Source organism: Apis florea, unplaced genomic scaffold (assembly GCF_048593485.1).
Source record: "Apis florea isolate Af1SG1 unplaced genomic scaffold, ASM4859348v1 contig_3170_pilon, whole genome shotgun sequence".
Classification (NCBI taxonomy): Eukaryota; Metazoa; Arthropoda; class Insecta; order Hymenoptera; family Apidae; genus Apis; species Apis florea.
Genome location: NW_028256714.1, coordinates 7,292,774 through 7,308,924, shown reverse-complemented (window position 1 = coordinate 7,308,924; position 16,151 = coordinate 7,292,774). Strand labels below are relative to the sequence as shown.

General features: G+C 22.7%; 2 protein-coding genes across 2 annotated transcripts in view; both read right to left on the bottom strand.

The window, feature by feature from the left end:
- The window catches only part of foxo (forkhead box, sub-group O), a 303,094-nt gene that overhangs the window by 49,056 nt on the left and 237,887 nt on the right, over positions 1–16,151 (bottom strand). The window lies entirely within an intron of this gene.
- LOC116414266 (uncharacterized) lies at positions 3,590–6,384 on the bottom strand. Its single transcript, XM_031916037.2, has 2 exons — positions 6,111–6,384; positions 3,590–3,831 (listed from the first exon to the last, which is right to left on the bottom strand). Exons 1-2 carry the CDS (start codon positions 6,316–6,318, stop codon positions 3,602–3,604), a joined length of 438 nt encoding a protein of 145 aa, XP_031771897.1. The 5' UTR covers positions 6,319–6,384; the 3' UTR covers positions 3,590–3,601.

Sequence of the window (16,151 nt, the reverse complement as noted above, 5' to 3'; positions counted from 1 at the left end):
AGTTTCGTTAAAAAAAATTTTTAAATTTTCTCCAAAAATTTCACATAATATTTTTTTATTTTAGTTTTGCAATTAAAAATGCTACATAGATTCCCATATTGAAAATAATAGAGAAAATTAGTATAGTTGGTATCATAACTCAATATAATAATTTATTTTATATAATAATTGAATGTTGGAAAAGTCAAAATCAAATCAAGCTAAACCAATCATTATATTTTTAAATTTATTCTTAGGTTTTTACAGTACAGTAAAATATAATAAGATATATATTATTTTTTTTCTTATATTTTAATTTTTTGTATTATTTTTTGCAATTGTGAATTTAAGTAAATATTGAATCTCGCAGTAGAAGAGTTTGAAAAGCGATTAAAATATTAAAATATTACAATTTTTTGTGAATATAATGTTTCTTTTAATTGAAGAAAGAAAATTAAAGTTGTTTATTAAAATAATAAAATATCCAAATAGAAACTATTAGTATTAATTATGAAAATAAAAAAATAAAAAATTGATTAAGTTAATTTTACTTTTGAAATTTTTGTTCATTTTTGTATTTAATATGTCATTTTATTATAATTTATTCTTTCTTTTTTAAATATATTTTATTATATATTGTACATTTATATTTTTATATTATTATTATTATATTTAAAAAAATATAAATATAATTGAATTTTTTATTTTATTCTCTTTCTTTTTCTTTATGATAGAAATTTTGTTGTAAAGATTATCTTAGATTATAGATATTGTACGATATCATAAACAAATATTTCGCGTATTATTTTTTCCTGTATTTATAGCTGAATTTTATTACTTTTTACTATTGAATTTTATAATTGAATTTTAATTTTAGATAAAAATATTAGTTTTAGATCTTTTTCTCAGCATAATACAATATAAATATTGCTTATATGATGTATACAAATTACATATACAAATTCAATAAATATTTAATACTCAAAGTTTGTATATGAACATTTATATTGTCGAAGAAATCCTAGATTCGAATGTAGAAAGAAATTAACTTCTGTTAAAAATTCAGCAAAGAAAAGTTTTCAATTTTCCAAGCAAATAATTTCAATTACGTATTTTATATCTTTCAACATTTTGCTTTTTACAAGTTCTTCGTCCGGTATTCTTTTTATTTTTTATATTAAAATACTATTATTTTAAATAATTTTTCAAATTAATTCAGAAAAATGTAATAATACAATAGTGATTGTTTATATAAAGTGTAAACGCATACAAATTTAAGAAAATATAATGTTAATATATTAAATAATTAAAAAATAATTACATAAATATAAAAAACAAACGAAGAAAATTATAAGAGATGTTTATTTATATTATTTTTTCAAAAAAAATCTCAATTATAAACGATCTAATAATATTTTCAATAAATCTTCTTTTTGTATTATTAGTAATATGATTCTTACAAATAAATTATTTTGAAATTAATAAACGTTTTATTTGTCTATTAGATTATGGTATCAACATTATTAGTAGAAGAAATTTAGACTGTCGTATAAATTTATTTTTAATAATTTGAACAATATTCCATTTTATTTAATTTTATTTATTTGTTCAAAGATCCTACGAATAAAATTGTATTCCAAAAGTTATTCAAATAAAATTTAATATGAACAATGTTCAATGTTTTTTCCAATCCTCAAAATACTTCTAAAACGCATTGATATAGCCTTTAGCTCGTTCAGCGATTTTGCTTTTATCTCCTGTATGATCGGGAAACGTCATCCTTTCATGGTTCTCTTCATGTTTAAAACAGGAAAAAGTCACACATGCTATGTCGGGTGAATGCGACTGAGGTATCACTACTATTGTTTTTTGGCAAACATTGTTGCGACTATAAGACAAAAATGATATTTCGTGACTATAAAGGGGATAAAGGCAAAACCACTGAACGAATCATTGAATCCAATCGTAAAAAGAATGTTTTAGAAATTTGAAGATTGGAAAAAGATGGTTATATATATATGGTTATATAAAAATTCTAGGATCAAATAGAAGAGAAATGGCATAAATGGGCATGTATTGAATATGATATTTAATTATCATCTCAAATATGGTGAATATTCCTATAATAAAATTATTGTATATTTATTTTGTAACTACATTATGACATACATTCACTTACATCTATTTTAATTCTATTATCAATTTGTATGTAATATTATTTACTTTTATACTTTATATTTTATTGACAATTATTACAATTACAGATTTTTAGAATAACGTAATCATTTAATTTAATTCATAATTGATATCTTTTAATCATACATTCATGCAAATACAACTAAAATTCTTTCTATATCCTTCAATGTTAATTTTATAATGAATTATACTTTAATTTATATTCAAAAATTTTGATACATTGAGAATTTATGTTAAAAGGATTAAATATTTTCAAAATTTATTTATTTTATAAAGTTAATTATATTATTATATTTATTAAATTTCTATATATTCAACAACTGTCATAAATCATTCTTTTATACTTGCATTCTCAAAACGATGTTAGAAATCGGTTAGATATGTTCCAGACATGAAACAACTTTATATTATAGTATAAGTAATTATATCTTATAATTCAAACTTGTATTCTTTAAATTTATAAAATAATATTTCCAAATTATTTTTAATATTTTCTTCATATAAAAATAAATAAGATGGATATAATTATTATATTAAGTCTCAGTTGGTTTTGTATCATCTTTAGTAGTTTATTATATACCTTTATTGATTTATTAATTTGATAAATTAAAAATTAATTATTCTACTAAATCTATAGCTATAATTAGCACAAAGAATAAAATTATTAGAAATTCTTTTACCCATAATTAAATTCTTTAATCATTAAATTAAATTAATTCGGCGTCATTTCCCTTTTATTTGAATTTTTAATTATAAATTAATAATTGTTGAAAATTAATTTGTAACTTTTCACGTCTTATAATTATAAACGATGGATATTTTGTAATACATAATATGATATATATTATATTAATATTAATATACATAGAATATAATATATACAGAAAACTGAGGATTAAACAAATATATATTGTGGACATTCATAGTTAATAATTGAAATGATAAAGCTTGAGTAAAATTATTGTATCATGTAATAAACGTGATAGAAGATAGAAAATATTGAATATAAAAATATTTTTTTCTTGTCTTATTTAATTGTCTTATTTTAATATTTATATAATATATATAAAACATTAATATAATTTTGTATCTAACCCAATTTTTATTTATATTTATATTAATATTAATTATTAATATACACATAATAAAAATACGTATATACCAATCACACCATGAATTCATTTGAAATCGAGAAAAATCAATGAAAATTCCACATACGTATGTATATCCAAGAATAATTTACACCTTAAGCTTGAAGCATTTGAAACACTGTCGCAAACAAATCTCCCATTGAGCGAGAACAAAGTCGGTGGCAAGAAGGAACGAATCATTTTAATCTCTGACGATAGAATCTTGAGGAAGTTTAAATTACGTTCGAAAGAGCGGCGTGTCGCTCGTCATTCTGCCCCCGCGGCCATCATTGCCTTTAACTTTCCCAGAAGGAAAGACTTGGCCTGGTAGAACCGGCAGCCAATCCAGTATCTGTGGAATTTAACTTTCTTCCTGATTGACATTCGGTTATTGTCGCATTTGCATAATTCACCCCAGCAGCGTCGCGGGTCAGGTTCCTTTCACATCTTCTCTGTCGACCACAGACAAGACGTGTCTCTCTCGAGCGTGAGTGAAGACGAGCATACTGAGCCACGCGAAAGAAGTCTTGAGAAGGATAGAATGAGAAAAAAAGAGGGAAAGGCATCGTTGAAAAGAATGCGAACAAAATTCAATTTTTCAGCTTTAACAATCTCAAAAAAAAAAAAAAAATTTAATTTTTTAGAAATTAACCTTCAATGATTTGAAACACGTTAATTCTTTGGAATAGTTTTATGTGAAAAATATAATAATTATAAAGACCAAATCATGATTGTTATGGTATATAAAAATTCGAACTTGTATTATATCATTATTTATAATAGATAAGTATATATTTCAGTAATTATAATAAGTTACAAATATTTTTTAATAGATTAACATATATAATGCAGCTTTAAGAATTTTAAATCTATTTTTATTAAATAATTTAATTAGATTAAATAGTAATTCAAAAATGTTCTTCAATAATAAAGACAATGAAGAAGCATTATTTATTTTTAGACAAATAATTTAAAATTATAGAATTATAATAACTAATATTTATATTTTTCAGTTATTTTCTTCCATCAATTTTATTATATATCTTATAATTAATTTATTAATACGAATTAGATTAAAACAATCTTTTTACATATTTTTAAACATTATTTCCAAATATGTGTAATCGAATTTTACCATAAAAAATTAATTTTTATTCAAAGAAAGTGAAATAAAAATATTTTGAATTTTAGTCTTAAAAGGCTGCTTTTCAGACCACTGTGGAACGGCCGCGTGTCAAATCGAATTTGCCTCATTTGCCATGAGCGTCACTCTCCTGGCACGAGAATCTATTAATATAATTTTTATGAATCTAATTTTAAATTCCAGCAAACGTTGTTACTTTACTGTCACGCTGTCACCGGCTCTTTATTAAGTGGTCCTTCCTCCACACCCTGTCCTCGCAGTTGGAATTTGTGCGCCTCAACGGAAACGAATAATTCAAATTATTTCTTCCCGGCAGATGTTACGTCGCGGGGGTGAAACGAGATTTCGCCGATTACTGCTCTGATACGGTGAATGGTATTTTTACGAGAGATGTCAATTAACTAATTTCTTCGAAATTGTAGTCGATTAAAAGAACAATTATTATTCGCTTTTTGCTTACCATTAAAATTGTGTTTCCACGTTTTACGGTAATTTTGAATTTTAAAGAAATTATTTTATGACGATATTTGGGATTATTGATGATTTCTATTCACTTTTTTTCTTTTATTTGGAAAAATTAATGCATATAAATCTTATACTAAATTTCTTATGTCTTAGTTATTTGATATTAATAACGTTTATTATTTTGAAATAATAAGGAAATAATCAATAATTTTAAAATTGATATTGATTTATGATAATATCGGACAAAAAATAAACTGATGTATCAATTATTTGAATTAAGTATTTGTAATAAGTTTATTCATACGTGTTTTAAATATTAGCTCAATTTTAAATGAAGATTGACACATTTTTCTTTGCACTTTATGATTTTAATCAAAAAGGTAAAAATTTTTAAACAACTTCATATATAATATAATAATTTCAGATAAGATATAAAACAATTTTTGAATTTTTTACTATTCTTATTTCTACCTTTAGACATTTTATAACTTTTAAATGTATGGATTCTTTTAAAAATTAAATATTTGGAGAAAAATACTTCAGACTTTCTCTTTTCTTAAATAACTAATATTTTTATATTGATAATTTATACACAATAAATCTAGAAAAATTATTTTACTGATTATTATAAAAATAATCCATATAATTACATTCAATATAGAAAATTTAATTAAATATTCATATATAATATTCAAAGATAATAAAACAAAAATTAGTATAGTAAGATTTCTATGTCTATTAAATAAAAATTGAGAGGATATATGAAATCACAATGTTTGGAATCAAAAAGGAGGCAGAATTTAAATCCATATTATATTTTTCAATTAAAAGTTTATTTATAGACAGATGCCTATTCACTTATACCGATTTTATAATAATAATTATTGGATAACATGTGAATATGTTATGTACACATCTACATTTAAAAAAATATAAATACCAAATAGCAATATAATTAAAAGATTAAAAGTTAAATACAAAAATTTTTTCCAAATATTTTACATGATTATTATATAACACATTAATCATGAAAATGAAATTTAGAATCAAATTATAGGAATTTTAACGTTTATTATTATTATCTTATTTAATTTTTTTCATCCATTTCCTTGCTTTTATTCATAAATAATACACATTTAGACACGTAATATTTAATTTCTAGCTTCATCATTCAAAATGGCTACAAAAGAAAATACCTATCAAAAATCTTATAGATTCGAATCCCACAACCATAAGAAGCACCTCAGAAGTACCCACTGTAAGCTCAAGAAACTCACTAAAAGACCCTATTTTCCTCCGTTCGTAAGATTTTCGACGATTCTTGTTGAGCAACCGTCCGTGACGTCGAATGGCTCCACTTTCCGGAGCACCAATTACGATTACCGAAGGGCCGTCACTCGGCATTATCGGATAGTTAACCCGCTAAATGGAGGAAAGAACTCTCCTTTTCTCAAGACGATGATGATGATTTGAAAGCCAATCATTGGAGCAAGCAAGAAGAAAGTCGTGATAAGGGATCTACTAGATAGATGGAGTAACTTGACTATATTCGCTGCTTAGAATTGTATTAAGATAACGATATAGTATATGACAATTCACTATACTTTGTGTACTTTATATAGCGTGAGCACGAGATCATCGTGTACTAATTTTCTTATGTGTATAGAAGACTAAATAAAACTGAAAATATGCATGTATCCATGTAATTGAATAATGTAATCTAATATTGAACATATGTCGTAATATATGTGTAATTTTGATATTTATTAAGTGGAAACTAAAATTTGAGATTTTTTATGAAAATCGAGAGTTTTATTAGAAGAATTTTTTTATTAATATATTTAAATATATCTGTAATTTTTTTAAATAAAAGAAAATTCAAAGAAATATTGATTTGAAATTATATAGATATGAAATTGTTAAATCAGATTATAAATTAAATAAATTAAAAAAATAAATAAAAATTTGAAATTATCTTGTATTTATAATTTCTTTTTCTATAATCTGAAATTAACTTCTATTTCTCCATATTAATTTTAGAATTTATATTTTAATATACAAATATCTCGAAAATTATATTATGTTTCAAATTTCTTTTCGAATTTTTTTTATTAAAAATAAAAAATATACCATTTCATGTCCCATTAATATTTTCTTTACAAAAATTATTCATTTTTGTAATGTAAAATAGAATCGTTATTGTTAAATAATATTTATTATTAATTGTTTATTATATTATTATTTTATTATTTTTTATTATTGTTTTGCTAATTGTCTGTTTAATGACCTTTCCCAATTTTGACAAAATTGTTCCAAATTTTTTTTAAGAGTCTCATTTCATCATCAAAACAAGAAATCAATCAGGATGTTGTGATCATCTTTTAACAGTAACGACGCAATATGAAGCATATATCAAAACTATGTATCTCTCACATATGATTCTTTCAAAGAGGAATATCGATATTGGTTTGGTCAGCCGAAGATTTATTTACACCAAATAAATATCAATACTTCTCTTTAAAAAATCGAATATACAAGAGATAGATTGATATTGGTCTCACGTTATATCATGCGGTTGTTAAGGTAAATGGAAAATTTTGCGCATTCATAATAAAATGATAAAAAGTGTATATATTAGATTCTTGAATTTTCTTGATTTCAAGAAATTGTTTTCGTTAAAGTTCTTTATATAAAATAATTTATAGTGACATAGTGTCAGACTTGGAAAAAATTACTAAACTAAATATTTATAGTTTTTTGGGGGAGGGGGAGAGAAGGTAAATAAAACTAAATAGTAATTATTTAATTCCATTAAAAAAAACTATTATTTTCCTATTGAAGAATTCTTATTTATTAAGTGCTTATTGAAGAACTTATTGAAGAAATATAAAGTGTGCATTTAGCAAAAATAGTTAATGAAAACAATGATTATATGATATTTCAAATTTTAATGATAAAACGCTGTCAAAAGTATATTTTTTGAATTTAAATAAAAAAAAATTTTTAAATCTAAATAAATCGTTAAATTTATTTAAAAAAATATGTAAAAATAAAAATATATTTATAACAAAAATATGAAATATAAAAATAGATTCACGATTACTGTAATATACTATGTATAAGAACAGATCAGTAATATTATATGTTAACTTTGTTGCAAAGCTATCTAACTCTCCGTTTCAAAATCGTCCAGCATCGTTCTTGACAATATGGGGCCGAAAATAGAATTTATTACCTTGCGAATTTCATTTCTATTTTGCTTCATTTCAGCTCGCACAAGCAGACTAAAGATAAATATTTCTGATCTCAGTAACCATGTATTTGCTACTGTTTGCAACTGAATCTTGGTATTTCATATTTTTGTCATAACTTTTTAATAAAGATCTAAATGTTGTAAACTGATGTTACATAAACATTATATTTATGTAATATTATTTTCTTATTTAAACCTGTAGAATATACTAACAATGTTTTAAAACTTGGAATACGCTGTATAGAAAAGGATTTATCTCTTCAATTTTAACTTCGAAATATGTTATCAAAGTCACATTTTGAATAATTTTTTTCTATACATGTATCTCCTTAACTTTAGTTTCCGAGATATTAACAGAAATATTATTGATTCTGTAATATTATAATAATTATACAGTCCTAAAATCTAAATTCTAATGTATTATAGAAATCATTCTATTCAATCTTCAGAAGATTAGTCATTATAATTAATTGTTCCTCATTATTTATTAAAAAGACATTAACAAAGAAATATTTCAATAATAATCTGTAATTTATTACTCTTTATAAATTTTAATAATATTACAATACTTTATTAATACTTAATTAACTATCCAACAATTTATAAATTGTAAAAGATATTGGATTCGTATTATTCGTATTGGGTATATAGGTTATATATATATTTACTTTTTGGTGACAACATTTTTTTACTTGAATTAATTAAAGCATGGATTCATGGAAAGACAAATCTTTATTATAGATTATTTTTTGAATTGATATGAATTGAAATGACTACGTTAATATCGAGTTTAAACGATTTTAACATTATGATGTAATGTTTCTTTGGTGTAGATGAAATTTTCTCTAATAAAAAAGTATTATAAAATTGTAAAACAATTATAATTATTGTTATTATTTATTATTTAATCTAATCTAAGCCAGTTTAAGTTTACATTAAATCTTGAAAGTACGATATTTATGGTATTCACGCTATTGTTCAATTAGTCTTTTTTTTTTTTTGTAAATAATAAAAAGTTAAAAAGTTAAAATATAAAAAAACAGTAGAAGAAACAGTTTTAGAGTTTTCTACAATCAACATAATAATGTATATTTTTTTTTATATCTATAATATTTTCGAGAAAGTGAATCTGTTTTCTAATTTTTTAAATAGATTTCTATTCTTTATATTATATGAAAATCCACTATAAATGACATTATTGACGTAATGATTTTTAAGATTTTGTTAAGGTTAAAAATTAATAAAATATTTTAAACATCTTATATTAATATATTTTATAAATATTTTTTTTTATATTTAATATATTTGATATGATCTATTTTTTGTTTCATTATTATTTGTGTGCATATATTTCTCCTGTTATAAATTATTTTTTATTAATGTTTTCAGAAAAAATATTCATATAATAACATTAAATATTAGAAACGAAAATAAATAGCTTTAACAATCAATAATAATAATAAGTAACATCGAATGTATTAATCTAAAAAAAAAAACAAAAAAATATTTAAAAACATATTGATATAAAATATTGTTTTCTTAATGTTTTTTTAATTTTTGATCTTGTAGGATTTTAAAAATTATTGCGATAAAATCATCTTAAACTTTCATATGATAATATAAAAAAAAATATAATATTATTATATTTTTATAATATAATAAATATAACAAAATAATTTTAATATAATATAATATTATAATATAATATTAAAAAATTAAAAAATTTCAAATTTCCCAAAATATTGATAATATAAAAAAACTAAATATGCTATTATGTTGATCAAAGGAAACTGTAAATTTTTTTTCACTTTTTTTTTACTATCTTTTTACCATCTCTTCTATATCCTTTCTTTTTACGTAATATTTATGACTAAAACGCTGATTGTAATATATGTACATAGCAGCAAAATAGAAAAAAGATTAGAAGATGCAATAGTTTATTGCCCAGAGGGTAAAGCTCAATGCAGACAAATGACTTTTTGCTGCATGATTGTACATCTGTCTTTGAATGGTGGATCGTTAATTGAATACCAAGAGTCTTCATATATATTTGTGTGAATTTTTTCATTTTAACGTAATTAAATTATTAAAGAAGTTAACTTAATGTCGTGACATTATTAACTTATTGAAATTAAAGCTAAATACTTTCATATCTAATAATAATAATTAAAATTTTGTTAAATTTGCATGGATTTTAATATTATTAGTAGAAATATTGATAGTGAAAAAATAGATTCGTGATACTTGCCATTTAATAATTTATACTTAATGTGACTTTGAAATATTTTAATTAAAGAGACCAATGTTTTAAGTAAAGAACAAAGTTTAAGGCATAGACTAATTTTGATTTTATCACAAGAATAAACTAAGCTATGATATTTCGTCCTAGGTTTTCTAGAAATTTTATAATTTTTATTAATAAATACCATTTTAATTACTATATTTTAAATACTTCTTGAACTAGAGTCAGTGTACAATTTCATTTTTCATGTTTATCAAAGTGAAACAGAATTATAAGATTTGAATAATTTTATATGACAATCTAGATTATATGGATGAACGCAAAATTTTCTGACAATGCATGTCAAACGCAAGCTCTGCTTTTTTGTAACAGTAAAATTCATATATAGGATGTTCATATATAATATATTCATAGAACATTCTTGAGAGATTTAAAATCACAAAAATTATAATATAGAAAAATATTAGTTTAGGCTTATTTATTAAATTATATTATATAAATTTAAATAAGTTTACATTAGATAAAGTGAGATAACAAGAAGACAATTGTGTGATGAAGATAGAGATGTTCTACTATTCGCTTCATTTGAAAATTTAAATTACTTATAAGTTTATAGGTTTTTTAATTAATTTTATATACTAATTTTTATGTTTATCTTGATCTCTAAAATTGATTCTTAGTGTCCAAAAGTGTTCCACAAATATACTATATTAACATCTTGTATGACCAATACAACATTTCTCTCTTTTTATATCATTATGTCTTAAACTCTTTTTTATTACACTTATTATTAAATATCATTATAGTTATTAAGATATTATTATTTCTTAAGTTGAATTGTTATTTTAGATTTGTTTTTAACACTTTAAGATTAAAATTTTTTTCAATTATTTTTTATTTTTCAAAAATATAGTATTATACAAAATTAAAGCATTAAATTTTCATTGAAAAATTGAATTATTATAAATCGTTAAATTATTATTTCATTTAAATATCTTCTGTGATTTTTTTCTAATTTCAACAATATTGCTGTTCCTTTATTTTGGTAATAATAATATATTTTTTTGTTAATATTTTATTATCAAAACAAGAAGGGAAATGCGCTATAGTGTTCTTTTAACGGCCACGACGCAATGTGAAACAAATATCAAACTATCTCTCGTATATTGATTCTTTCAAAGAGGAGTATGAGTAGTGGAAAGGGTAGGAATATGAGATATTCATTTTGTTTTTTGATCTAGGGAGTTCCAGAATAGCTATAAATAAAATAAAAAAAAAAAAAATCAAAGATATAACTTTAGGAAGTTTCATATGAGAAAGGTGCATAAACATAAATATTTTGAATCTTCAGAAACTTGTGAATTTTCTATGTTTTTAAATTAAAGCACAGATGTTGTAATTTTTAAGAGAGAAGATATGAAACTATATTAAAGTGTCAATAAACAAGTTTTAATAACATATAAATCTCAAATATAACATTACAACCAATTTATTTTGTTTCTTAATCATGTTTCATTTTGCACAATTACATGCACAATAAACATGACAATAATTAAGTTCATAGTTTCATATATTTTTAAACTCTTTTTCTTTCTTCTTCAAAATTGTAATTGAATGAGTAATTAAAATCCATTTTATTATTTATTAATAAATTTTTAGTATCTTATATTGTCAACTTGTTATTTTATATTTCATCATTTATATCATTTTGTGTCAATCAAACAAATATATGAGAAATACATACATTAATATTAAAAATAGCATATGAATGTACGTACATATTTTAATTTTTGAGTTATGAATCATTAAAAAAAATATTTGAAAAGTGTCATACCTCAATTCATGTTACTGAAAACGTCAAATTCCACATTCATTAGAAAGTATGTTTCTTGATGAATCTCTCTCAAATTTTTCTCTCAAAAAAGATCTCAAATTCATTTTATATTCTTTTTTTGTAAATCATGCAAATGTTCATTTGCATTGTATATAGAAGAGATTTTAAATGTATAAAAAATAAGATTCAGAGATCGGAATAATTATTTCAGCTTGCCCAAGACAATAACATCTGTTGATATCTGAAATGAATGTTTCGAGTTTTTTTTAATTTATAACTCAAAAATTATTGAATATAGAAATCATTCTATATAAAAAAAATATATCAAATTAAAATTTAAATATACACACGAAAAATTTTTTACGGTAGAAACAAAAAAAAATATCCATTCAACAAGGAAATATTAATATTGTATAATCTTCATTTTTATTTAAATTTTAATCATTATTTGAAAAATTCACTATTGTATAATTATCAAAATCTAATTCTAAACTATTTTTATATTATTTTTCTTCTGTTGATTTGATTCAATCATAAATGTATTCATATCAAACAAATTCTCCTGCTTAAAAGAATATGCAAGAGATAAATTGATGTCTTACAGTATGTCTTGATTATTAAAAAATAAGAAAAAAATTATTATGTTTTCGTAATAAAATAATAAAAAGTACATTAATTTTTTTCGAGTTTTCTAAATGAAATCTTATTTTAGCGATTATTTAATGATAAAGATTTTAGAAAGTGTCTGACATTGATGTTGTCAAAATTTTAAAAACTAAATATCTCTCATTAAAAAAAAAAATCAAACGTATATTTTTCAATGATTTTTTATTCTGCTTTTGAAATCATATTAAGCAAATATCTACTTTTCTTCGTAAATTTTCCTTATTTCCGAAGAAAACATAAGAGAAAATAACAGAAAATAATAATAATTTTTAAGAAGATAAAACACATTGTAATTCAATATTCAGATAAAATATTTTCGATAACAAATAATATTGCAGAGAATATTGTACAAAATTATATAAATATAAATATAAATATTATGCAAATTATATTTATATAAATATATAAAGCATAATTATATCAAGTTTTTTGTGAAGAATAAAATTTTGATAAATATTAAAAAATCAAATATTTCATAATTTAAAATTCAGTTTTATTATATTAAGTATTGTTTAAAACAATAGTTATAATACAAAGTAGTATTAATTTCATTGATTTTACAATAAAATAATGATCCTACATAACACACATATAAACAAATTTTTCACATAAATAAAATAATATTAATGGCTGCCATGATCAGTACAACATTCGAATTAACCCGATTCAACATTTATCGAGCTATTTAGATAGAAATATAATACTGAAATAATAAACTATTGTTCGAAAAATAAAACAGCTTAAAATTGATAAAAATAAAATTAATAAATTAATAGAATTAAAAAAAGAAATTAAAATTAAAAACTCCAGGAAGTTAAATAAATAATAAATGTAATAAATAATCAAATAACAAATATTGTAGTAAATATATATCATTAAAAATTTACTTCTTATGTAATTTATCTTGTGTCAATTTACTTTTGTTGTCAATAAAAATTTTGTATTTATCATTTATGTTTTATATTTACAGAAAATATTCTCAAGATTTTTCAGTCGAGCTTCACCGGAGCGTTTTACAGTTAAAAATAAGATTGTAAGAACAAATTTTAAATGCTTTATTAAAAAATTTTAATATTTAATATTATAAAACGTTATAAATATCTAGATTTGTTTCTATTTCGAAATCGATCCATATCTATTTTTATGGATATAAAATATAATTTGACAGAAAATATATAGTTGAATGAGTATCTAGAAGAATGTTATAGATTTTTAAAAATAAATTTTTTCCTCGAACAAAGCTATAGAAGATATTTTGGCGAAGTTTTTAAGTTATTCAATGACAATGGCAGAAGCTACAGAGAAAAATAAAATAAACAGTGTTAAGAAAATCAACATATGTAATTTTAGCACGTTTTGTTAATTGTTTACTTCCAAAAAAAAGAAATTATTTTTATTCCTTATGAAAATTGATATATAATAATATTAAAAGTAATGATTTAATTTTATGTTTGTAATCAATTCTCATTATTTGATTATCATTTATTTTTAGAAAGTGAAAGAAAAACGTATCATCTTGGTTCATTCATATATATATTTTTTTTAAATTTCGTAAAATTTAATGTTCTCCTTCTTGATGTTCATTCGATTGATTTGTTTTATGTTTTTGTGTTACAAATTTTTTTTTTTTTTTTTTTTAGATATATAGAAATCTAAAAATATCAAATAACGTAAAAGAAATTTTTAGCAATTAATCCATTAAATTTTTTTGCTTGACATTTGTTATTTATTTAATTGTACTCACGTTTATATAATATCGAATTAATAATCTTTTCAAAAATAAAATATTCGAAAAGAATTTTCCGTTAGGATTTTATGAGAATCAATATTAAATATAAAGAAATTAAATAATTTTATATATATCAAAATTGTGCAATAACAATACTTCATATTTTTGTTATAATTTCTATAAATCATTTATTACAAGATAATTTAATTTTATATTTAATTATACATTTGTTTTTTTAATCTATTAATTATTTATATCATTTTTCTTACATTTTTAATTTACAATTAGTAGCAAAAGAATATTTACGAAATTTGTGAATATTTTTTAAAGATAAATATATACTCATTTGCATTTGCATTATATATATATCTGTTTATTAATAAATTTATAATTATATAGATATATTTTTCATTATAAGATGACTAAAAAAGATAAAATGATATATTTGATATATTCATAAATTTGATTCTGGCCATAGAACGATAACATAGTTAAAAATAATGTTTTCATTACAGAAATAATACTGTAACAATACTATTTTATAATTTGTAATGAAAATATTCATAATGCATTTTATCGAGAATATATGATTTTATTTCACTTCATATCCCCATTGTGTGATTATTATATAGATTTATAGATTGTTACAGATATATCAATCTCCAACGATATATCATAATCAGGAAGAAAATATCTTCTAATTATTCGCGCTTCGTTATGGGAAAATTTCACGGTGACGTAAATCGATGAAAATCGGCGATTCTTCAAAGTGGATAGGTGATAGGGAAGAGGAGTGGAAGGTGTATAGACGTTCAAGTAGAGAAAAAGGGTACTACTTAGTCGAAACTGCAGGAGTCTGGAAGTCAGCAGCTATTCGGCAGACGTCACTGGCGCCAGCGAACTACCTTAAACCTCCCCTTTACACCCCTGCTCCTACGCCGACAATCTCATTCCCCAAAAGCGTCGCAAGAATTATAAAGTTGGTGGAGGAGAGCTCCGGGGAGGACTTCTTCCCTTGCCACCCACCCTTGTCATGCAACCATCCCCCTCCCTCTTCCTTTCTCCTCCCCGCATCTTCCACCTACGCCTAGCCACCTCGACCTAGCGACTCCATTTCTCCTCTCTCACCTTTCTCTCTCTCTCTTTCTTCCCCCCTTTCTCTCTCTCTCTCTTTCCTTCGGTTCTTTCCGTTTGTCTCTCCTCGATGTTTCTCTTTTTTTCAATATCCATCTTTGTCTTCACGTATCTCACCCTTGCACCATCCTCCTGCTACCGTTCGTTCGTCTTTCTCTTTTTCATCGAGTCCGCTCTTTTTGCTCCTGTATCAGAAGTTTGGGAGTCGAGTTGGGAGTCGGACGACGCCTCGTTCTCAACGAAGACTCGGTCACCGCAAGTCACGCAGATCCCAAGTCTGTTCCCCGTTAGCGAAATGTCGTGCGACGCTCCAGGAAGTCGTTCAATTAGACTCGTGTACTGTGTGATTTCGAAATAACGTTGTCGTTTGATCGTTGAG

Coding starts and splice junctions, on each gene's coding strand:
- LOC116414266 (XM_031916037.2), bottom strand. CDS start 6,318: ATGCCGAGTGACGGCCCTTCGGTAATCGTAATTGGTGCTCCGGAAAGT. Junction 3,832..6,110: donor ATCTATAAGATTTTTGATAG/GTATTTTCTTTT, acceptor ATCCTTCTCAAG/ACTTCTTTCGCGTGGCTCAG.